Genomic DNA, 20,264 nt, shown 5'->3' with positions numbered 1-20,264 from the left:
CCCCAATCACATCCCCATTGAACTATGGTTTTCTTCTGTGTTTCCACTCCCACAGTTCTTTCTCTAGATGTGGATAGCTTTCTTTCTAATAAGACCCTCAGAATTGTACTGGATCATTGCATTGCCGCTAGTAGAGAAGTCCTTACATTCAATTGTACCACAATGTATCTCTCTGTGTATAATGTTCTCCTGGTTCTGTTGGAGCTGACTTATTAAGCAATGAGATTTTGCATTTCTATGAATTACAAAGAGAGCAATGAATTAATGAACAGGTGACTAAGAAAATGAATGAAAAAGCATTTATTCAGTCCTTACTGAATAGGACAGGCACTAGTCTGAGGGCTCAGAATACAAAAATAAACAAGTCAGTCCCTTCCATCAAAGAGCTTATATTCTCATGGGGGAAAGGGAGCTAGCACTTGAGGAGAAGTGGTGGTGGCACATTTGGAGTCACAGAGATTGGAAATCGCTGGAAAGTGGAATGGAAACATGAAGAAAGGTCATCTACCAGACACTAGTGTCCCATGCTCAGGGTCCAGGATCTGGAAGTAATATGATGAGGAAGAAGGATGGCCCCAGTACTCATGGCCTTGTTCAGAAATGTCTGGGAAAATAGCAGAACAAAACCACTGATTAATTAGAAGGGAATTAGATTTCAATATCCCTGGTTCCTCCAGTTGCTAGTGGGTGCTGCTATTAATAAATGTTGAATTATTCTTGAGTAATCTGTCTTCAAATATTTGAGAGCCTGTCTTGTAGAAGAGTAATTACACTTGTTCTCCTGGGCCTCAGAGGGCAGAACAGGAGCAATGAGATGATGCTGCCAAAAGACAGATTTAGGGTCAGCAGAATGAAAAGGTTGTCTCCTCTCAGAGCTATCTGAAATGTTGGCTAGGCTATGTCCAAAGGGAATGAGCTCCCCATCCCTAGATATTCATAATCTGAACCTGGATGAATGACCATCCCTTTGAAATGGAAGAGGGTGTATTCCAGACCAGATAAACTCTGTCTCCAAGGCCAGTCCTCTCCATGCTACACAGGTTGCCTCCACCAATGAAATCAAAGATGGCATGGCTTTTGGGGACTGCCCAGTCTCTGTCACTTTGCCCTTTTTGAGCTCTTGAATCATTTAAAGCCCTTGGACCTTTTCTCCATCTTTTTTCCATCCAGATAAGTATTCAATTAGTGTCACAGATTGTTTTGACTCAGTATAAGACTGTACATTGGTTTGTACAAAACCTATGAACTCACAGACCCAGAATGGGGATTCCAGGCTGAGTGAGATCTTTCCTCACACATTATTGGTTAGTTCAGTGTCCCAGGGCCTGGATGTGGACTTCTCGGTGTCCTTAATTGGAGGAATCATTTTAGACTCTTGTGTCAGGGTGCACAAATGCATGCATGAAGGAGTGTGGGTGCTTGCTGTCAATTTCAGGAGAAGGAGGTGATAGCCAGGGACCCGTGTGTCTGCACTGGATTTTTCATCATGGGGGCTCATGTCGGCATAATATCTAGAAGCACGTCCTGGCTACCAGAACTTTATTCATTTTACTCTTCACTGACTGGGCCCTGAGTCTTTCTTCTGCTCCATCAGCTTCTAGGAAGGTCTGATTCTGGCTAAGACAGTAAGAACTGAAGACTCTGACTTTAAAAGGCTCCCAGGTTCCCACAATGGGGAATACATGCAGAGTGGGGCATGCAGGGCTACTGGCTGGTCCTCAGTGGGTAGGAGAATGAGATGTGAGGGGAAGAGAAGCCAAGCTTAGGCTCTGAACATAACAGAGGCTTTTTGTGAATAAGGTTTGTGAGGCTCTCACCAGACACACAGATTACATTTCCAGGGAACAGAGGCAAAGTACCAGAAATCCTTTCCTCTCCTTCCCTTCTCCTGACATTGAGATTCTCACCTTGATACCCACCCTTCCTCCCAGAGCCCTCCATTTTACCTTGCATTAGGGAATCCTTGTAAGACGAAGCTTCATCCTCTCCTTCATGAATGAAGGGATGTCCTGGAAGGCTCTGGGCTCTGCACAGAGTTTGTGGAGGGCTTCCCGGGTCTCCTGGCATAGCTTCTCCCCCAAGGTGGCCTCTACCCGCCCACGCCAAGCAGCCAGCTTGGGCCGCCCCTCGAAGACATCAAAACCAGAGTAGACAGTCTGCAGGAACACAGGAAGGAGCTAGTGGAAGGAGAAGACTCATCTACTCCACAGAGAACAGGAGGAGAGAGGAAATTTCAGTGCTCCACTCCACTCAGTTCCCTCTTGTATCTCCTGGCTAAAAGTAGCCCCTTGGCCCTTCCTTCCTGCTAAAGAAAAGGGAAGAGTGCAGAGGATACTGTCATAGAAACAAATCTCTCACTTTCTAAACAGAACCAACACTCCCCAGACACAGATGTTTTCTGTGCCTGAAACCTCAGGCAACATGGGGCACAGTCTACCACACAAACTCTGAGAAACAAAGCTAGACAGGTAAAGGAGGTAATTTCACTGCTCTGCCATCAAGTAGGATCTTCTGGTTCTCTCCTTCCTCAGGAATAATCAGTTCAAAACTTTCAGGATAAAAAGCTTGCCTTGAAACCCAATGGGCCAATACCTGGTCCAGTCAACTTTGTGAAGATGATTACCAGCAGATCTATAGAGCCAGCTCCAATCTTTCCTAAACTCTAGCCCTACCTGGTCAGCAAAATGTTGCATTTCCCCTAAACACTTCAAACTGGACATCATGTCCCTACTAACCCTCCCCACTCCACTCCACACTTCCCCATTTCTCTTCCACCTTAATTACTTGATTTGCAACTTGGGGTTATCCATGGTATGTCCTCGAAAACTACTCCTGGCCAATCAGTTGAGGTCATCTTGATTCCAGCTCCCCAGCAAAAAATATATTCATTTCCTCATCAGCTCTTGCTTGGAGAACAGACTCCTGATTCATCTGTTTCCAGCTCCCCAAATCATGATGGCACTCTCTTGCTCCACAATCTTCAAGGCTTCTCTAATGCCTTGCCCAAAGAATACACTGCAAACTCCCAGGGCTGGAATTGAACATCTTGCATCCTAACCCTCACAGTCTGATTCACATTATCTCCCTTTATGTATCTATTCCCAAGTAAATAGACCTTTGAGCTTATTGCTGAACTTGGCATTCCATTTCTGATCTCCATATCTAAACATGGCTGGAATCCTCTCCCTCCTCACTGAACCCCCTCACTCCACCCACCATACACACCTCTTTCAAATCTGGGCTCAGGCACCTCCTCTTCCATTAAGTGTTTCCTGAGCTTCCCAGTGGTTAGAGCTCTGCCCTTCCTTGAACATAGCCACATCTCTACCATTCTTAATATCCGTCCCTTCATCCTCCCTTATTGCTTTATCTGTATACACATGGTACCTTCCAGCAAAACATGAGGTTCTTGAAGGTAGAGACAGAATTTTGGAGGTCTCTGTGTCCCCAGTATTATCAGAGTCTCCTGCTCATGGGAGATCCAATAGCAGTTCACTGAACTGATCAAGGAATCAGGATGAAAAGATTCTAGTCCCAGGTCTCCCCTGACTCATTATGTGACCTTGGAGCACAGTCCTTCTCTACACCTCAACTCCTGACCTCATCCAAGGGGACTTTAACCCACATATTCACTCTTCCTTACCAGATTCTCAGTCTACTCATTTTTCAAGACCTACACCAGCATTCCGCCAGAGCCAACCCCACAAAGCGATAGTCAACCACTTGATCTCACCAGCACCCACACATGTCCCACTTCCATACTCATGAACTGAAATTCCCTTTTGTGATCATAATCTGCTATGAGTCTACCTTTCCCTCTGCCTGACACTCACTAATGTTTTCCTTGATCTTCACTGTGATGTTTAATTCCTCCATTCTTTCCCAGACCATTTCTACTGCATCAACTATGCTATTCCCAATTCACTATCTCAACTCCTTGGTGAACCATGTCAACTCTGTGCTATCATATACCATCGAGTCCCTTGCGTGGCTATCCCACCAACAAGCAAGCTTCTCTAAGCCCCAGGCTTGGATTACTCCCACCATCCATTGCGTCTGGTCCTAAATGCATGCTATACTGAATGAAGCTGGAGAAGGCCACAAAACCATGCTGACTGGGATATTCTACAGAAGTATGGTATATACCAGTGATGGCAAACCTTTTAGAGAATGAGTACCCAAACTGGAACCCTCACATGTATGTGAGCTGTCCCCTTACCCCAGACAAGGAAAGGAGGAAGCACTCCCATTGGGCTGCTGGGCAGAGTGGATGGTCTTGGAGAGGGGAAGGGAGAAGCCCCCTCCAGCACATGTGCCATAGGGTAGCCAACACTGGTATATACTCTTAACTGGGACCTCACTGCAACAAGACAATCCTTTTACACCTCTCAAATTGACTTTAGTCTTGTATAACCACGAGTTCAAACCTTTTCCATCCCTCACCAAGCTTCCCATGGAAAATCCCATTCCCACATCCACACTTGAGAGAACTTTATCCCATTAAAACTTACCTTCCAAAAAATGGACACCCACATTTGTTACAATTTGCCATTCACAAAGAGCTCCCTCTTCTCCCCTCCTCACCCACATTACTCAGATGTCTTTTCCCACTACCTTTACTCTCAATCCTTTCTCACAGGATGAGGTGACCATTTTCCTTGTCTAGGCAAAGCCTCTATATTCATGAAACAATTCACAAATATTCACAAATTCACAAAAATCCACAAAAAATCTTCATTCTCTCCCTACTTAACTTCCTTTTTATTGCCAAAGAACATTCCCATCTTCTTAATAAAGCTTCCCTTCATCCAAGCCTCTCTGCTATTATCTTATATCTCTCCTCTTCTTTGTGGCTCAACTCCTTGAGAACAATCTACAATCAGTACCTCCATTTCTTCTCTTTTGGAAACTCTCTGCGGTCTAGCTTCTGCCCTCATCATTCAACCAAAACTATTCTCTCCAAAGGTGCCAATGATCTCAGAGATGGCAAACTAATGGTTTTTCTGAGTCCTCATCTTTCTTGACCTCTAAGCTGCCTCTGTCACTTATGCTTTCTCACTTTGCCTCCTCCTTCCTCCCCTTCTTTCTCCTTTCTAGGTTTTCAGGACACCATTTTCTCCTAGTTTTTCTCCTATTCATCTCACCACTCCTTCTCAATCTTCTTTAAGGGATTTTATCCAGGTCATGCCAGCTGACCATGGTCGTGCTCCAAGTGTCTATCCTGAGCCTTTTTCTCTTCTCTCCATACCATTTCACTTGGTGAGCTCATCATCCATCTCCCACGAATCCAATTATCCACTCTATGCAAATTATTTTAAGATCTATTTATTTAGCTTTAAATTCTCTGCTGACTTCTAGTCTCAAGTCACTTACTATGCTTGAAAAATGTCCTTCAAATATTTCAAACTCTACTTTCCCCAAAGAGAATTCATTATTGTCCCCCTTCTCCCTTTTCCTAATTCTTAGTCATATCTGAGGTTAACATCGTCCTTCCTGTTACCCAGGCTCACAACCTTGGTGTCATCCTCTACACCTCATTCCCATCATTTAATGGTCATCTGCCTCTAGTTCCTCAACTACAAAATTGAGATAATAATAGCATCTCCCTCCCAGGGTTCTTGTGAGGATCAAATGAGACACTTATGAAGTTCTTTGCGAGGATTTAAATACTATATAGAAGCTATTTATTAGCCATTCTTCTTTTTAATCTTTACCTTCCATCTTGGAATTAGGAAAAAATCATCAAAATTGACCATCAGGCCCCAACCCTGAGGCAGCTGTGCTGCATTAGAATGTGAACTTGGTTAAACTAAGTACTGCCTACATCCCTGGAGCCTGAGATGGTATTGGGGAGATGTCTCAGAGGTATTGGGGGGAAAATCCTCTTGTAAAAATGGAACGATGTTATGTGGTTAAATGGAATTCAAGTTCTAGTTCTTGGTCCCTAATAAATGTGGGGTGACAGCCAGGGAGAGTTGAAGCTGGTGGCAAAGACCTAACCCCTCCTTTGAGTCCTCCAGGAGACTAAGGGGAAGAACAGCTTGGCTTAGGCATGGTGAGAGCCACAGACCTCCTCACGCTCTTCCCTGTATCCCTACACTGACATTCTCCCCTCTGCACCCTCAGAAACCAGAATCTCATCTTGCTGTTCCTCCCACCCAAATCTGTGCCTTTTCTCTGGCCTCCCCTCATTCCTGGAATGTTCTCCCTCCTCACCTCTGCTTTCTAGCTTTCTCTAAGGCTCAGCTCAAACCTCACTTGCAGCAGGAAGCTTTCTGGGTCCTCCCCCCCCCATGAATGCCTTACCCCCATTTACTCTGTAGATACCTTCTATGTAATTGCTTATTTGTAGATTGGCTCCACCATATTGGATTTTTTAGCTCCTGGAGAGCAAAGACGATGGCTTTGTCCTCATTGGTAGCCCTAGCCCTTGGCACAGGGTCTGAAACAGATTCTTAATCACTCCCCACATGGGGTGGGGGGTCTCAGCCCCCATCTGTCCAGGGAGATGTTCATTCTGGCCCCATTTGGCTCACAAGGTTCCAAAACCCCATGAAACAGTGGCTTGAGAGCCAGGCTGAGGGTGCTTAGGGGCAATTCAGGCCACATGAGTACCTCTGGGCCTGGACAGCCCCACTGGGCTTCCCACATTGCCCCTCTCCAATTCGGGACAGAGCCTCTCCCACACACCTGAATCAGCTCCTCTAAAGCCATCAGATCTGCAAAGGAGATCTTGTCCCCTGTGAGGAAGGGCTTGTCCTGCAGGAACTTCTGCTCCAGATGCTGCAGGGCTTGGACCATGCCCGCCATATTCTTGTCTGCTTTTTCCTTGGGGATGTGGACATCGATGAGAGGGCCCAGCACCTGTGGGGGTTGGCAGAGAAGGCTCTAGGCCCAACCCCACCCAAGACATCAGCCCTTCCCCCAAGCCCATCTGTGGCCATCTTCCCACCTGAGGGCTTTGGGGACCCCAAGAGAGGCCTGCAGGCCAGGCCAGGGCAGAAGGATGCCCTCCACTTCCACAGGGCCCGCTGCCTCACCCGAATCCACAGCATTGTGCCAAAGGTGCCACGGATGGAGTCGCCATGCCAGGAGAGGTATTCTTCCACCCGAGCCCGGGCCTGCAGCTCCTTAGGGTACCAGTGAGCTGGGGTGCTGTACTTCTGGCTCAAGTAGTGCAAGATGGCCACACTAGGGAGGGCAGCCTCAGTCACCTCCCTGTGGCTGCTCTCCTCCCTCCATCCATCCCTTGGGCCCCCTCCCCCTGGGAGGTTTCTCTGGGCAGCATCTTCCTGCACTTGCATACACAGAGCCCTTCTGAAGGTGAAGGCTCTCCCCAGGCCATCTCATTCAGCTCAGGTCTTCCCAGAAATGGCAGTGTGTGTGGCTAAGGGTGGATTTGGGGAGGGTGCAAGACACAGGAGCCCTAAGCCTGGCCACCCCCGACTTTCACACCTGCCAGTCACAAGGACAGGGGATGAGGCAGCCTAGTGCCCTTGGCTAATAGGGGGAGGACAAAACAAGAGACTTGGCCAGCCTCTCCCAGGACCAGAGAGGAAATGTGCTCAAAGCCCCAACTTCCCCAGCCCTGCTCTCACTGCCTCCTCTCACCCTGGCTCTCTGGTGTCCCAGGAAGGGCAAATGCAGCTAGACCTGCCTGTGAGCCCCTCAAGACTGACCTTCCCATCATCCATCTCCCTCCCTCCCTCCGTCCCTCCCATCAGCCTCCTTTCCTCTCCCAGCCTCAGCCTAGCTTCATCCATGTCCCTCCCAATCTCCCCAGCACCCAAGGGGGCTCAGGAAGGTGGCGGGTGGGAGGCACCCACCTCTCGGCCAAGGCAAAGTCTCCGTCCTTCAGGGCCGGCACTCTCTTCAGGCTGTTCACTTTGGCGAAGTCATCCAGCAGGTGCTGCCCTAAAGGGACGAAGGATGTTGGCCAGTGAAGCGCCAATGACCAGCCGGGGCCACTGAGAGGCTCAGGCAGCCTCCGATGGGGCTGAGACCAGCACCCGAGGCTGGTCGTGAGGGCCCGGCCCTTGGGGTGGGCACCCTCTCTGGGACTTCCTCTTCAGGACTCCCCACCTGGGAAAGGACCCGACCAAGGACCTGGTGAGGGGCCACCAACCCCGCTAGAAGGGGGGGGGGCATTGGTTGGAGAGCTCCTTGGAGTCTCCCAGAGCCCAGTTGGGTTTAGATGCGGCAGAGATGGGGGAAGGAGGGAGGACGGGTTGCATCTTAGATGACTTGCCCAGGGTCACATGGCTGGGGTCTGAGGCCAAATCTGCCAGACTCCCGGGTGGAGCCTAGGGCTCCTAGCTCTGGAGCCCCCAGGGGGCCGCACTCCCAGGGTAGGGAGACCCACTGGGCTCACAACACACAGAGTCAGCTGTGGCTCAGCCAGCCCCGGAAAAGGGACAGTGCCCCCCCCAGGTGCCCCGCTTTCCCCCAGCCCCACCCCGCCCTCTGTCCCCAAGGGAAGGAAAAAGGGAGGCAGGGAAGGTGGAGAAGGAGCCAGACTCTTCCCAGGGAGAGCTCCGGGGAAGGGGAAGGCGGAAGCAGGTGCAGTGATTGGGGAAAGTGAAAGTGGGAGGGACACAGAGAGGGAGAGAGGAGGACGCAGCCCCCTGCACTCCCCCCCCCCGCCCACAGAAGGCCACAAGTTTCCTACTTTATAGGGGCGGCTGCTGGGTCACGGGCCCGCCCTCCTCAGCTCCCTTGTGAGGGGGGGCTCCTCCAAAGCCCAGTTCATGAGTCCTTTGGGCTCCGTTCCCCGCCCCCCAATGGGGACCTGGATGGAGTGGGTGCTTTGAGGTGGGGGGTGCTAAGGAGCCCGGAGGGCATCTGCAGGATCTTCCCCTCCCCCCTCCCCCTTCAGGCCGGAGAGGAGAGGGCTGGCCTGGCCTGGCCCGGCTGCCCCGAGCGGGCTGCTCACCCTTCAGCAGCTCTACGCTCCGCACCTCGAAGGGGAGCCCATTCGCCTTGGCAAACAGGTAGACGGCGCGGCACGGCTGGGAGATCAGGTCCAGGTAGAGCTCGAGGCCCATGGCTGCGCGGGGCCGGGAGCGTCCGGGGATGGAGCCCGGCTGGCCTGGCCTCCCCGCCTAAATAGGGCCCGGCTTGGCCTCCGCCCTCCGGGAAGGCTAATGCGGACGGAGGGAGCCTCCCGTGGGGGAAGGGCTTCCCTCTCACCCCTTGGCCCGGGAGGCTTGGGCGCTGAGCCAGCACCCCCCCCCGCCCCCGCCTCCGAGGAGGGCCCGTCACCCCTGCTGCCTCTGGAAGGCCGGAGAGGCGGCGGGAACGATTGCAAAGGGCCGGCCCTGGGGCTGCCCGCCCAGCCGCTCGCTTTTGGTTCCGATTCAATCCTGCCTGCCGCGCGCTCCCTCCCTGGAGCCCGGGACTAGCTGGGAGCGACGGCAGGTTGGACCACCAGGACCGCACAGGGGAGGGGACGAGTGCAGGAAGAACCATCCACCCCCTCCTAGAAGGAGCCCCGCGGGCTGGCTGGGCTCTGCTCACGCGCTCTTCCTCCGGGCCCTTCTTGTGAGAGAGAAAAGCAAAGCTCCTGTTGGGGTCCCTGTGTATGACAGCGACGGATGGCGGGACAAGAGCCCCATCCCCGGGCCGGAACAGAGAGACCGGCGGCCGCAGAGAGAGGGAGCGAGGAAGGAAAGAAGAGAGGGAGGGAGGGAGGGAGGGAGGGAGGGAGGAAGGAAGGAAAGAAGAGAGGGAAAGAGGGAGGGAGAGAGGGAGGGAGGGAGGGAGGGAGGGAAGGAAAGAAGAGAGGGAGGGAGGGAGGGAGGGAGGGAGGGAGGAAGGAAGGAAAGAAGAGAGGGAAAGAGGGAGGGAGAGAGGGAGGGAGGGAGGGAGGGAGGGAAGGAGGGAGGGAGGGAGGGAGGGAGGGAGGAAAGAAGAGAGGGAAAGAGGGAGGGAGAGAGGGAGGGAGGGAGGGAGGGAGGGAGGGAGGGAAGGAGGGAGGGAGGGAGGGAGGGAGGGAGGGAGGGAAGGAGGGAGGGAGGGAGGGAGGGAGGGAGGGAGGAAAGAAGAGAGGGAAAGAGGGAGGGAGAGAGGGAGGGAGGGAGGGAGGGAGGGAGGGAAGGAGGGAGGGAGGGAGGGAGGGAGGGAAGGAGGGAGGGAGGGAGGGAAGGAGGGAGGGAGGGAGGGAGGGAGGGAGGGAGGAGCTCAGTTGAAGTTTTTAGGAGCCAGAACACCTTTCTGTGGGTGCTTCAAGCATTTTCAGCTATATAGTTGGGAAGTTTACCCTTTGCTGGTCACTAAATCTGCTTCTCTGGAACTCTTCTCCTCCCCAGCTCTTCAGCAGTCAGAGATGCACTGGGATGCTCAAGGAGGGGCTGAGTAATGAGCTCCTCAAACTCTATTCATTGAGCTGTCTGACCAAGCCCGGGTCTCTGGTCATTGGAGATGTCCCCTGACCCAAGCCACTTTAGCAGCTGGGATGCTGGCCTAACACATAAGCAGACATAATCGACACACTGATAGTCTTACCCCCACATCATGTCTCCAGATCATTTTATCTGCACATTCTCTTCTCCCCAGATAGAGCTCCCATGCTCCCAGCCTTGGCTCCTGCCCTCCAGGCCATCCTGGCAGCAGCTCCCAGCTTCAGCTTGCACCCATAGCCCTTTTACAGCATCACCCCGGTCCATGCAGCCCAGGACTTAACCACCATCTCTTCATTCCTCTCTATTTTTATGATGATTTGTATTTGATGAGAGGATGAATCTGAGCCAATCAACTCAAAAACTACTTGACACGGAATAACGTTAGCAAGGTTGCAGGATACAAAATAAAGCCACATAAATCAGCAGCGTTTCTATATATTGCCACAAAGTCCAGAGCCAGAGAGAGGGAGAGAAATGCCTCTTCAAGTCATTCTAGACAATATAAAATACTTGGAAATCTATTTGCCAAGCAAACACAGGAATTAAATGAACACAATTACAAGGCACTTTTCACACAAATCTAGACAAATGGACAAGATTGAATTGCTCATGGGTAGACCAAATGAAAATAATCAAAATGGCAATTCTACCCAAGTTAATTTACTTATTTGGTGCCAGACCAATTGAAATACCAAGAAAATGTTTCATGGAGCTAGAAAAGCAATTTTAAAATTATTCTATAAGAAGATAAGATGAAGAATATCAAAGGAACTAATGAAAAATGTGAAGGAAGGTGGCCTAATAATACCACATCTCCAACTGTACTAGCAAGCAGTAACCACCAAACAGTCTGGTACTGGATAAGGAATAGAATGGTGGATCAATGGAACAGACTAGGGGTAAATGACCTTAATAATCGAGTGTTCGACAAACCCAAAGATGCCATCTTTGGAGAGAAGAACTCCGTATTTGACAAAAACTTCTGGGAAGACTGGAAAACAGTATGGTAGAAAGGAGATATAGACCACTATCTCACACTCCATAGGGAGATGGGGCCAAAATGGATGGATAATTTGAACATAAAGGGTAATACCATAAGTAAATTAGGAGAACATAGAATAGCTTACCTGTCTGTTTATGGACAAAGGAAGATTTTATGACCAAATAAGAGACTGAGAATATTATATAAATGAATAATTTTGATTATATTAAATTTAAAAAATTTGGTAGCAACAAAACCAATGCAACCAAGATTGGAAAGAAAACAAACTGGGATGTGAGGAGGAGGGATTGAAGCAAATACCTCTGATAAAGTTCTTGTTTCTCAAATCTAAAGAGAAGTAAATGAAATTTATATGAATTCAAGTCCTTTCCCAATTGACAAATGGTCAAAGGATATGAACAAGCAGTTTTCAGATGAAGACGTCAAAGAGATCAATAATCATATGAAAAAAACTTCTAAATCCCTCTTGATTAGAGAAATGTAAATTAAAAGAACTGAGGTAGCATCTCACATCTATCATATTGGCCAATATGACAATAGAGGAAAATGAGGATGTGGTAAAATAGGCACACTAATGCATTGTTCACCCAGCATGTGAAGACTGCTTTGGCCAAAGAGATGGAAGAAACCAATAAGAAGGTTCAACAGCTAAGAGGGCTACGCAGCAAAGCACTGTGGAGTGCTTAGGGCATGTTGGAGCACAAAAAACAACAAGGCCATCCAATGCAGCTGAGGAAGTCTCCAGGTGTAATGATTCTTCGTGCCACTTGACCCAGGCTTCAAACGCCAAGAGAGTGGGATGTCTCTGTGCATCAACTTTTCCACTTAAATCTCCTTCATGCACAAGTGTTTTTTTTGTGCACACTCATCTACATGACAGATGAAAGCACAAAGGCAAACATCATCCTCGGTTACCGAGAGACTACTACTAATGAATTGTTGGTGGAGTTGTGATTTAAAGTATTCCAGAGTATGATTCGGAACTATGACCAAGTGGCTATAAAACTGTGCATGTCCTTTGATCCAGTAATAGTACCACTAGGTCTGTATTCCAAAGAGATTTTTAAAAGGGAAAGGAAGGACTTATTTGTACAAACATATTGATAGCAGCTCTTTTTGTGGTGGTAAAGAATTGAAAATTGGGGGGATGTCTGTCAATTGGGGAATGGTTGAACAAATTATGGCATGTGATGGTAATGGGATTCTTATTGTACTATTAGAAATGATGAACAAGATGATTTCAGAAAAAGCTGCAAAGACCTATGTGAACTGATGCAGAGTGAAATAAGCAGAACCAGAAGAACATTGTACACGGTAATAGAAAAATTGTGGAGTGATCAATTGTGAAAGGTTCAGCTACTGTCAGTAATAATGATCCAGGACACTTCTGAAAGATTTATGCAGAGAATGCTATCCATCTCCAGAGAAACAACCATTAGACTGTAAAATTGAGATTTTAACTCTGGAGTCCATTCCCCAGGAGTCCTTGCTAGCTCCCAGAATGCCCTCTAATCTCACTGAATTCTCACCTGGGACAAGAACAAAATTTTATTTAAAGGGTCTTCCCCATAGGCGGGGTCTCTCTCTTTTGGACTTCCATTTTGGAGCAGAGGCATCTCTTCCATGATGTGAGATTATCTTGTCTAGGCCTCTGGCCTAGGCACATGTTTTTTCTTATCCTGTATTTTCTTTAATCCTTAATCTTTAATATACCTCTAAAAAATATAATACTCCTTGCAGAGAGAAACTAACTTCTACCTGCCTCAGTCTCCCCTAAATTTTAATCTTTACAAGACTCAGAATGAAGATGAAAGTATACTGTTTTTCACTTTAGTTTATTTGTATAGTATTTTTTTTATTTATTTGTGTTGTATTAGTTTATTTTTATTTGGGGGCTTTGTTTTTATATGAGTATTCTCTTACAACAATAGCCAATATGAAAATAAGTTTTGCTTGATAATTGTGACAAGGAAATCACTTTAAAAGACTGATATATATTAATTTAAGGTCGCCAAGGAATTCAGCTATGTAATTCCTAAATGAAAACTCAAGTCAGCAGTCAACCTTTTATGGAGTTTAATTACAAACAGGAGGAAGAAAGGTATTAGAGATAGAGAGAGAGAGGGAGAGAGAAAAGGGGAGAAAAGGGAATAGGGCTTAAATACCCCTTCTGTTTAGGCTGGGCCAAAAGGCCCAAGCCCTTAGATAGCTGAGGCAAAGAAAAGAGATCAGTCCCTATCACTCACGTGACCAAAATGGAGAAACAGTCTCAGGGTCCTCCACCTCCAGCTTTCTTCAGAGCCAGCTCCTCAGAGCACAACCTCTCAAAGTAAAACCTCTCCAACCAACCACTTCTAGTCCTCAGACCCCTCTATCTTTAAGGAAACAATCCAAGTTCCCTCCCCTCAGTTCTCACATCTTCCAATCACTGTCCATGTCTTCCCTGTGCCAATGGTGGCTCTAGCTTAACCCAAGACCGCCCAGAGGTCTGTGGCTTTGCACATGTCTGTTGAAGGTCATATTCTCAAATAATTAAATCTTGATCCTTTGCTGCAGCCCTTCCTAAATCCTGTTACCCTGAGTAGGGTGGAGATTGGAATAATTAAATTTTGATCTATGCTGCAGCCCTTCCCATTGTTCAGTAAAAGGTTTCTGTCCTAAAGTAATCTTAAGAAGGGAGGAGGAGGAACCTCCCATGCCAATGGGGTTCACATTCCAATAGACTATCAGTAAGAAATTTTCCAAGTATGAAATTTCCAACATTTATAAGTCTAAGAAATTTTAAGGTTTACATAATACATGTGTAACCTAGATCAAATTGCTCACCATCTCTTGGAAAGGAAAGGTGGACAATTTGGATCTCATAATTTCAAAAAAAGTACATTGAAAATTATTACATAGAATTAGGAAAATAAAATATTAAAAACTTTTAAAAGTAAATATTTTATTTATTTCAGCAAATATTTCCCAATTACATGTAAATAAAATTTTAAACAATAATTATTTTTTAAATTTGGAGTTCCAGATTCTCTCCCTCCCTCCCAACTTTCCTTCTTCTTGAGAAGGCAATTTGATATAAATGTGAGGTCATGCAAAATACATTTCCATATTGTCCATGTGGCAAAATAAAATACATTAAAACAATAAAAAGAAAGTTGTTAAAAAGCCTACTTCAGTCTGTGTTCAGAATTAACCAGTTTCCTCTCTGGAAATAACATTGTTTTTCATGTCTCAATCAGAGTAATCAAGTCTTTCACAGTTGATCATTCCACAATATTGCCATTGCTATACACAATTTTCCTCTGCTTCTGCTTATTTCACTCTGCATCAGTATATGTAGGTCTTTCCAGACTTTTCCGAAATTCTCTTGCTCATCACTTCTTGCATCACAATAGTATTCCATTACCATCATGTACCACAACTCAATTCAGCCTTTTCCCAATTGATGGCATCCTTTCAAGTTCTAATTCTTTGTCACAATTAGGATCAACTTTTCTTTTAAAGACCAAACTTGCTCCTTTTCTCTCCTCTCTCACAGACCTTTCCTCCCACCTAATGAACAATCATTTCTAACACAGCAGAATAAAAAGCTGGCACTGATCCACCAGCAAAGGAGGCTCTACTCCTCCCAGTCATTATGATGACATTTGCTGCTCTCTGTCTTCATCTTAGATTCAGTCCTGTATTGTAGCCCACTGACATCTTTTGAAATCTGGTGATTTAGTTTGAATTTCTCAATTTTTATCCTCTGTCAACTTGGCAAGGAAATCATCTAGGGCTTCAGCCAAATGAATAGCAAAAAGTGCAAATAACCCAAGGGCCAAGGTACGAGATCCTTAGGTTCTATACTGTAAACTTTCTGCCAAGCTGTCATTAAACTATTAATGACTGATCTTTAACTTTGGCTATTCAATCCTTATTATTCTACTTGATTGCAATAGAATCTAGTCTATGTTCCTTCCTTTTCCTGCAAGAATAATATATTTTATTTTTGTTAAAAAATGTAGATAACTGTGTCCAAGAAATTCCCCTCAACTACCCACTTAGTAACCCTGTCAAAAAATTAAAAAAGGAAAAGTAGCAAGTGAGGGCTGATATTTGATGAAGCCAGGCTGGCTCTCTGTAATAATTGTTGCCTTATTTTATAGCTGTCCACCAACTATCTCTTTCATTATTCTTTCTATAATTTTTGTAGGAGTCAAGGTCAAGCTCACTGGCCTAGAGTTTGGGGCCATTCTTCCCACTGAAAACTCAGGCCAACTGGATAAGCAGTCTGCTCTTCTCCCTTACTCATTCTTTGGTCAATGGAAAAACACTGGAGAAGTTGGCTGGCTGTTGATAAAAGCTCTGGGCTCTTGGCATCAGAGGAAATACATGGGTCATGGGAGCAGGAGAAATTCACTGTTGGATGGGACTTCAAGGACTCTAGGGCCCAAGCCAGACCTGCCAAAGAAATTCTACTATACTACACCCAGCCTGCGGTCATCTTGGTTTGCACAAAGGCCTCCAGATAGGAGGAACCCACTCTCCTCCAAGGTGGCCCATCCCACTTCTGGGCAGCTCTCATTGTGGGTTTCTTTCCATCCTGCCAAGGCTGATTTTTGTGTAATTTCCTCTTATTGCTTCTAATTCTACCCTGTGGGGCCAAAGAGAAGAAGACTAATCCTCCCAAAAGATGGGCTTTCAGGTGCTCTACCAGCTGTCAGGTCTTCCCTCAGCCATCTCTTTTCCCCAGTTCCATCCACTAATACTCCTTGTGACTCCACCTATACATTCCTAGCACAGCCTCTCCTTCACAGGAGCTACTGGGCCATGCCACATGGCCCCTTGGAAGAGGTGCAGAGGGAACCCCAACTTTAGGGCCAAGGAACAATATTGTGGGGACAGTACAGGGAGGAGGGAGGTTGAGGATGGACCTCGGCCCTACACACCCAGAAGTGAGCCCTAACGTCCTCCATATAGAGGACTAAAAAGATGACTAAGAGGTGGAGTGTCATCTTTTTTTCCATTAGATTATGAGCTTCTTGAGGGTAAGAGCTGTCTACTGCCTCTTTCAGTAGTCCAGTGCTTAGCATAGTGTTTGACTAGCTGGGTGATAGTAGGTACTTAATAAAAGTTAATTGGTTTGGTTGGTTGATTTTCTGCATGAGAGAAGACCTTGACTCTATTCCTAATCAACACAGAGGGAATAATACTGCTTTCTAACCTTCTTATCCTGAAAGCACTTGTCAAAAACCTTCAAGGTCCAGAAAGAAAACCAAAGCCCTTGAGGGTTTCTCCATTAGAATGTGAGCCTTTATTTATTGCCCCAGGGTACAGCCTAGTGCTGGGCATATTGCTCTTGAGTGGAACACTTGGTGAGCCTGTGGATCATCGTACATTCCATATTGTCCATGGGTTTGTTTTTTGTTTTTGTTTTTTTTTGTGGCAAAGATACTGGAGTGGCCATTTCCTTTCCTTTTTCCAGTGGATTGGGGCAAACAGAGGTTAAATGACTTGCACAGGATCACCTAGCTAGTAAATATGTTAGGTCATATTTGAACTCAGTTCTTCTTGACTCCAGACACAGCACCACTTGCTTCTTAACTAGCTGTCTGGCACATAGTAGGCACTTAACAAATGTTTATTGTATTGACTAATTGATTGATTATTGGTGTTTTCATCACTGCTGCTAATTATTACAAAACATTACAAGATGGAAGCTAGTCTCTCCAGAAACTAGGAAAGGAGTCAGCCTTTCACTCACCCCACAAAGTAGTCCAAGTGTCAGAGTCCATGGTGAAGCCAAACTCCGAGTCCTAAATCCAAGCTGAAGTCTTTGGCAAAGCTTCTTCAAAGACCATCTCCAAAAGACACTTTCATCCGACTATCTTTTAAAAGACAATATACTCTGCAGGAGTTCTGGAATTGCTTTTATCTTGCTGAAGGTGTCAACTCTTATAAAAAGTCTCTGAAGGTGTTAACTCTGATCATAGGATTCACAAGTTTAGAATTCATACCTCTCATCCTCTGAAGGTGTAAATTCTAATCAAAGGAATCACAAGTTTCTGGAGATGCCACCCATTTTAGTAAGTGACTTGTAGACTCCTACATCTAAAGCTTTTTATTGGTTGAATCAAAATGTAGACAAAGGAGAGTTAATCCTGTCTTTAGTCTAGTGAGGTACTAAGTACAGATACTTTAGTGTTAACTAAAGAGAGACAGTAGAAGGTGAAGCTGGATTTCTCAGTGGTTTGAGAGCCAGGTCTAGAGATAGGATATCCTGAGTTCAAATCTGACCTAAGACACTTCCTAGCGGTGTGACCGTGGACAAGTCACTTAACCCCCATTGCCTAGCCCTTACCTGCCTTAGAACCAATGCACAGTATTGATTCTAAGAGTTAAGGTAAGGGATTTTTTTTAGGTACACAGTAAAGACTTCTCTTTCACAACCCTCCCCTGTCACCCTTTGGGAGACTAGTGTCCTTAATGAATCATTTTAAACTACACTAGTAAGAGGGAAATCAGACAGACAGACAGAGTCTGTTCAAACCAATGTGCTATGCCCTATGTGATACAAGTTTATATTCAAAATACTTGTGTTCAACCCCCCAAAGTTCAATTAGTTATACTCCAAAGTTCATGCTGGATCATCTGATGCTGTGGATGTTTCTTCAGGCATCTTCATGGTGTCTTTTTCAAACAATTCATTTTCTTAATGCAAAGAATTATCAAAGCTGTTTTTCCTGAAAATTTTTCTCAATTTTAAATCCCCCCCTGAGGAGGGTGTTACAACCAACATTCAGATCAATTTGGGATACATGGTTGAGTTATGGGGTATAGTCAATCAGTTTTTGTTTTGTTTTTTAAACCCTTACCTTCTAATCTTGGAGTCAATACTGCTCCAAGGCAGAAGAGTGGTAAGGGCTAGGCAATGAGGGTCAAGTGACTTGCCCAGGGTCACACAGCTGGGAAGGGTCTGAGGTCAGATTTGAACCTAGGACCTCCCATCTCTAGGCCTGGCTCTCAATCCACTAAGCTACCCAGCTTCCCCCTAGTCAATCAATTTTAATAGAAGCTGCTCTCTTTACATATAAACAATGAATCCAACAGTCCTTTTCTCCAATTTGTATAGCTGTTGGAGTGGTTAACAGTACTTGAAACAGACCTTCTCAGGCTGAATTGCTCCAATAATCTGGAATTTCTTTATGTATACCTTGTTTCCTGGATTTGAACTGAAATTGAATTGAATTTAAAAGTCTATAGGTCCTGCTTGTACTGCAGCTCTGAATTCATGGGGTTCACACAATTTGTTCTGCAATTCTTGTATATATGTAGCAATAGAAGTATCTTCCCCTAATAATGATGTATATTCAGGAGAAAAAAGGTTTATCTTGTATAGGAGGGTGTCCAAAAACCATCTTAAATGGTGAGATGTTTAGATCTCCTCTAGGCCTGCTTCAAAGATAAAATAAAGCTAAAGGGAGAGCTTCAGGCAATTTTAGATGTGTTTCAGTGCATAGTTGGCCAATCATAGTTTTGAGCTCTCTGTTCATTCTTTCAAATTGGCCTGAGCTCGAGAGATGATATGGTACATGGAATTTTGGAGTTATTCCCAAACGGGAATAAAAGCGATAAAACTGAATCATAAAATGACTTCCCCTATCTGAATCAATATGTGCAGGCAGGCAAAAGGGCAAAAATCTCATTTAAGCATACCTTGGCAATGAAAGCCACTGTGGCTCAGGCAGTAGGAAATGTTTCTGGCCATCTGGTCAGTTGATCCACTATGACTAGATCAAATTTATAATGTCCAGGTTTTGGCATTGTAATAAAATCTATTTTTAGGTGTTCAAAAGGTGTGTAAGCCAGAGGGTGCCCAACAAATGCTTTGTGACAAAAGGCATGCTTTTTATATGCTTGGCAGGTGGGGCAGGCTGTACACACTTTTGAGGCTATAGTAGTTATTCCAGGTGCTATCCACACTCTTTTAACAGAGTATACAAAGTCGTGGGTGCCAAAGTGACCGTTTTATGCATGGATTGGCATATTTGATGATAAAAAATTTTAGGGAACAGGAGTTTTCCTTCAGATGATATGTATACTCCATTTATCTGTTTAGCTTTAAATTGTTGCTTCCATTTTTCTACTTCCTTTTCATTAGAGGAAAGTGATAAATCTGATTCATTATTTGTTGTTGAAGTCAAAATTAATTCAGGTCCTTCTATGACCTCTAGCTTTGCAGTGGTATCTGTTTGGTCATTTCCCCTAGAGACAGGGTCAGTTCCACCTGTATGGGCAGGGAAATGAACTACAGGCTAGGGATTTGGGTAGCTGGAGTGCAGAAAGAATTTCACTGATAATTTCTGTATTTGCTATAGTTTTTCAAGCTGAGGTTAGAAATCCTCTCTGAAGGCATAACATACTCACTGCATGACAAATTCCAAATGCATATCTCGAGTCTGTGTAAATTGTTGCCCTTTTCTCTTTGGAAATTATACTGGCATATTTTAAATCTATAAATTTTGCACCTTGAGCATTTATATATGAAGGCAATGAAGTTGACCACTACTACAGCTCCAGTGGAACATATACCATCTCTCATGAAAGAAGAACCATCAGTGAATAAGACTAAATCTGGGTTGTCTAAAGAAGTGTCCAGGAGATTATCTTGAGGCTTTTCAGCCACGGACACTAAAGATTCACAGCTATGGAACAGTTCTCCTGAAACTGGAAAATCAGGAAGCAAGGTGACAAGTTAAGAGTTGTACAATGTTTTAAAGTGATATTTTTATTGTTTAATAAGGTTAAACCATATCTTGTGAGTCTTTGATCCAAAAATTCCTGTGTTCTATAACTGAGTAACAATGTTTCTTCTTCAT

The 20,264-nt window shown here is 45.6% G+C and overlaps 1 protein-coding gene across 2 annotated transcripts; it reads right to left on the bottom strand.

Annotated features, from left to right (window-relative positions):
• Positions 1-285: 285 nt before the first annotated feature.
• LOC107652154 (glutathione S-transferase theta-2-like) lies at positions 286-9,694 on the bottom strand. 2 transcript variants are annotated; one of them, XM_056820526.1, is made up of 6 exons: positions 8,933-9,694; positions 7,827-7,914; positions 7,041-7,191; positions 6,691-6,864; positions 1,947-2,156; positions 286-604 (listed from the first exon to the last, which is right to left on the bottom strand). In XM_056820526.1, exons 1-5 carry the CDS (start codon positions 9,042-9,044, stop codon positions 1,953-1,955), a joined length of 729 nt encoding a protein of 242 aa, XP_056676504.1. In that variant the 5' UTR covers positions 9,045-9,694; the 3' UTR covers positions 286-604; positions 1,947-1,952. The 2 variants fall into 2 exon arrangements, with proteins under 2 accessions (XP_056676504.1, XP_056676506.1); XM_056820528.1 differs by having other exon boundaries at positions 286-820; positions 8,933-9,572.
• Between the last annotated feature and the right edge of the window lie 10,570 nt (positions 9,695-20,264).

Source organism: Monodelphis domestica, chromosome 3 (genome assembly GCF_027887165.1).
Source record: "Monodelphis domestica isolate mMonDom1 chromosome 3, mMonDom1.pri, whole genome shotgun sequence".
Lineage (NCBI taxonomy): Eukaryota > Metazoa > Chordata > Mammalia > Didelphimorphia > Didelphidae > Monodelphis > Monodelphis domestica.
The sequence above is the reverse complement of the archived record's forward strand: the minus strand, read 5'-3'. Positions and strand labels throughout refer to the sequence as shown.

What these genes read in the sequence shown, in the direction of transcription:
- LOC107652154 (XM_056820526.1), bottom strand. Translation starts at nt 9,044, where the DNA reads ATGGGCCTCGAGCTCTACCTGGACCTGATCTCCCAGCCGTGCCGCGCC. An exon ending in GACTTTGCCTTGGCCGAGAG is followed by an intron (nt 7,192 to 7,826) that starts GTGGGTGCCTCC and finishes TGCCCTCCCTAG; the next exon opens with TGTGGCCATCTTGCACTACT. An exon ending in GCACAATGCTGTGGATTCGG is followed by an intron (nt 6,865 to 7,040) that starts GTGAGGCAGCGG and finishes CAACCCCCACAG; the next exon opens with GTGCTGGGCCCTCTCATCGA.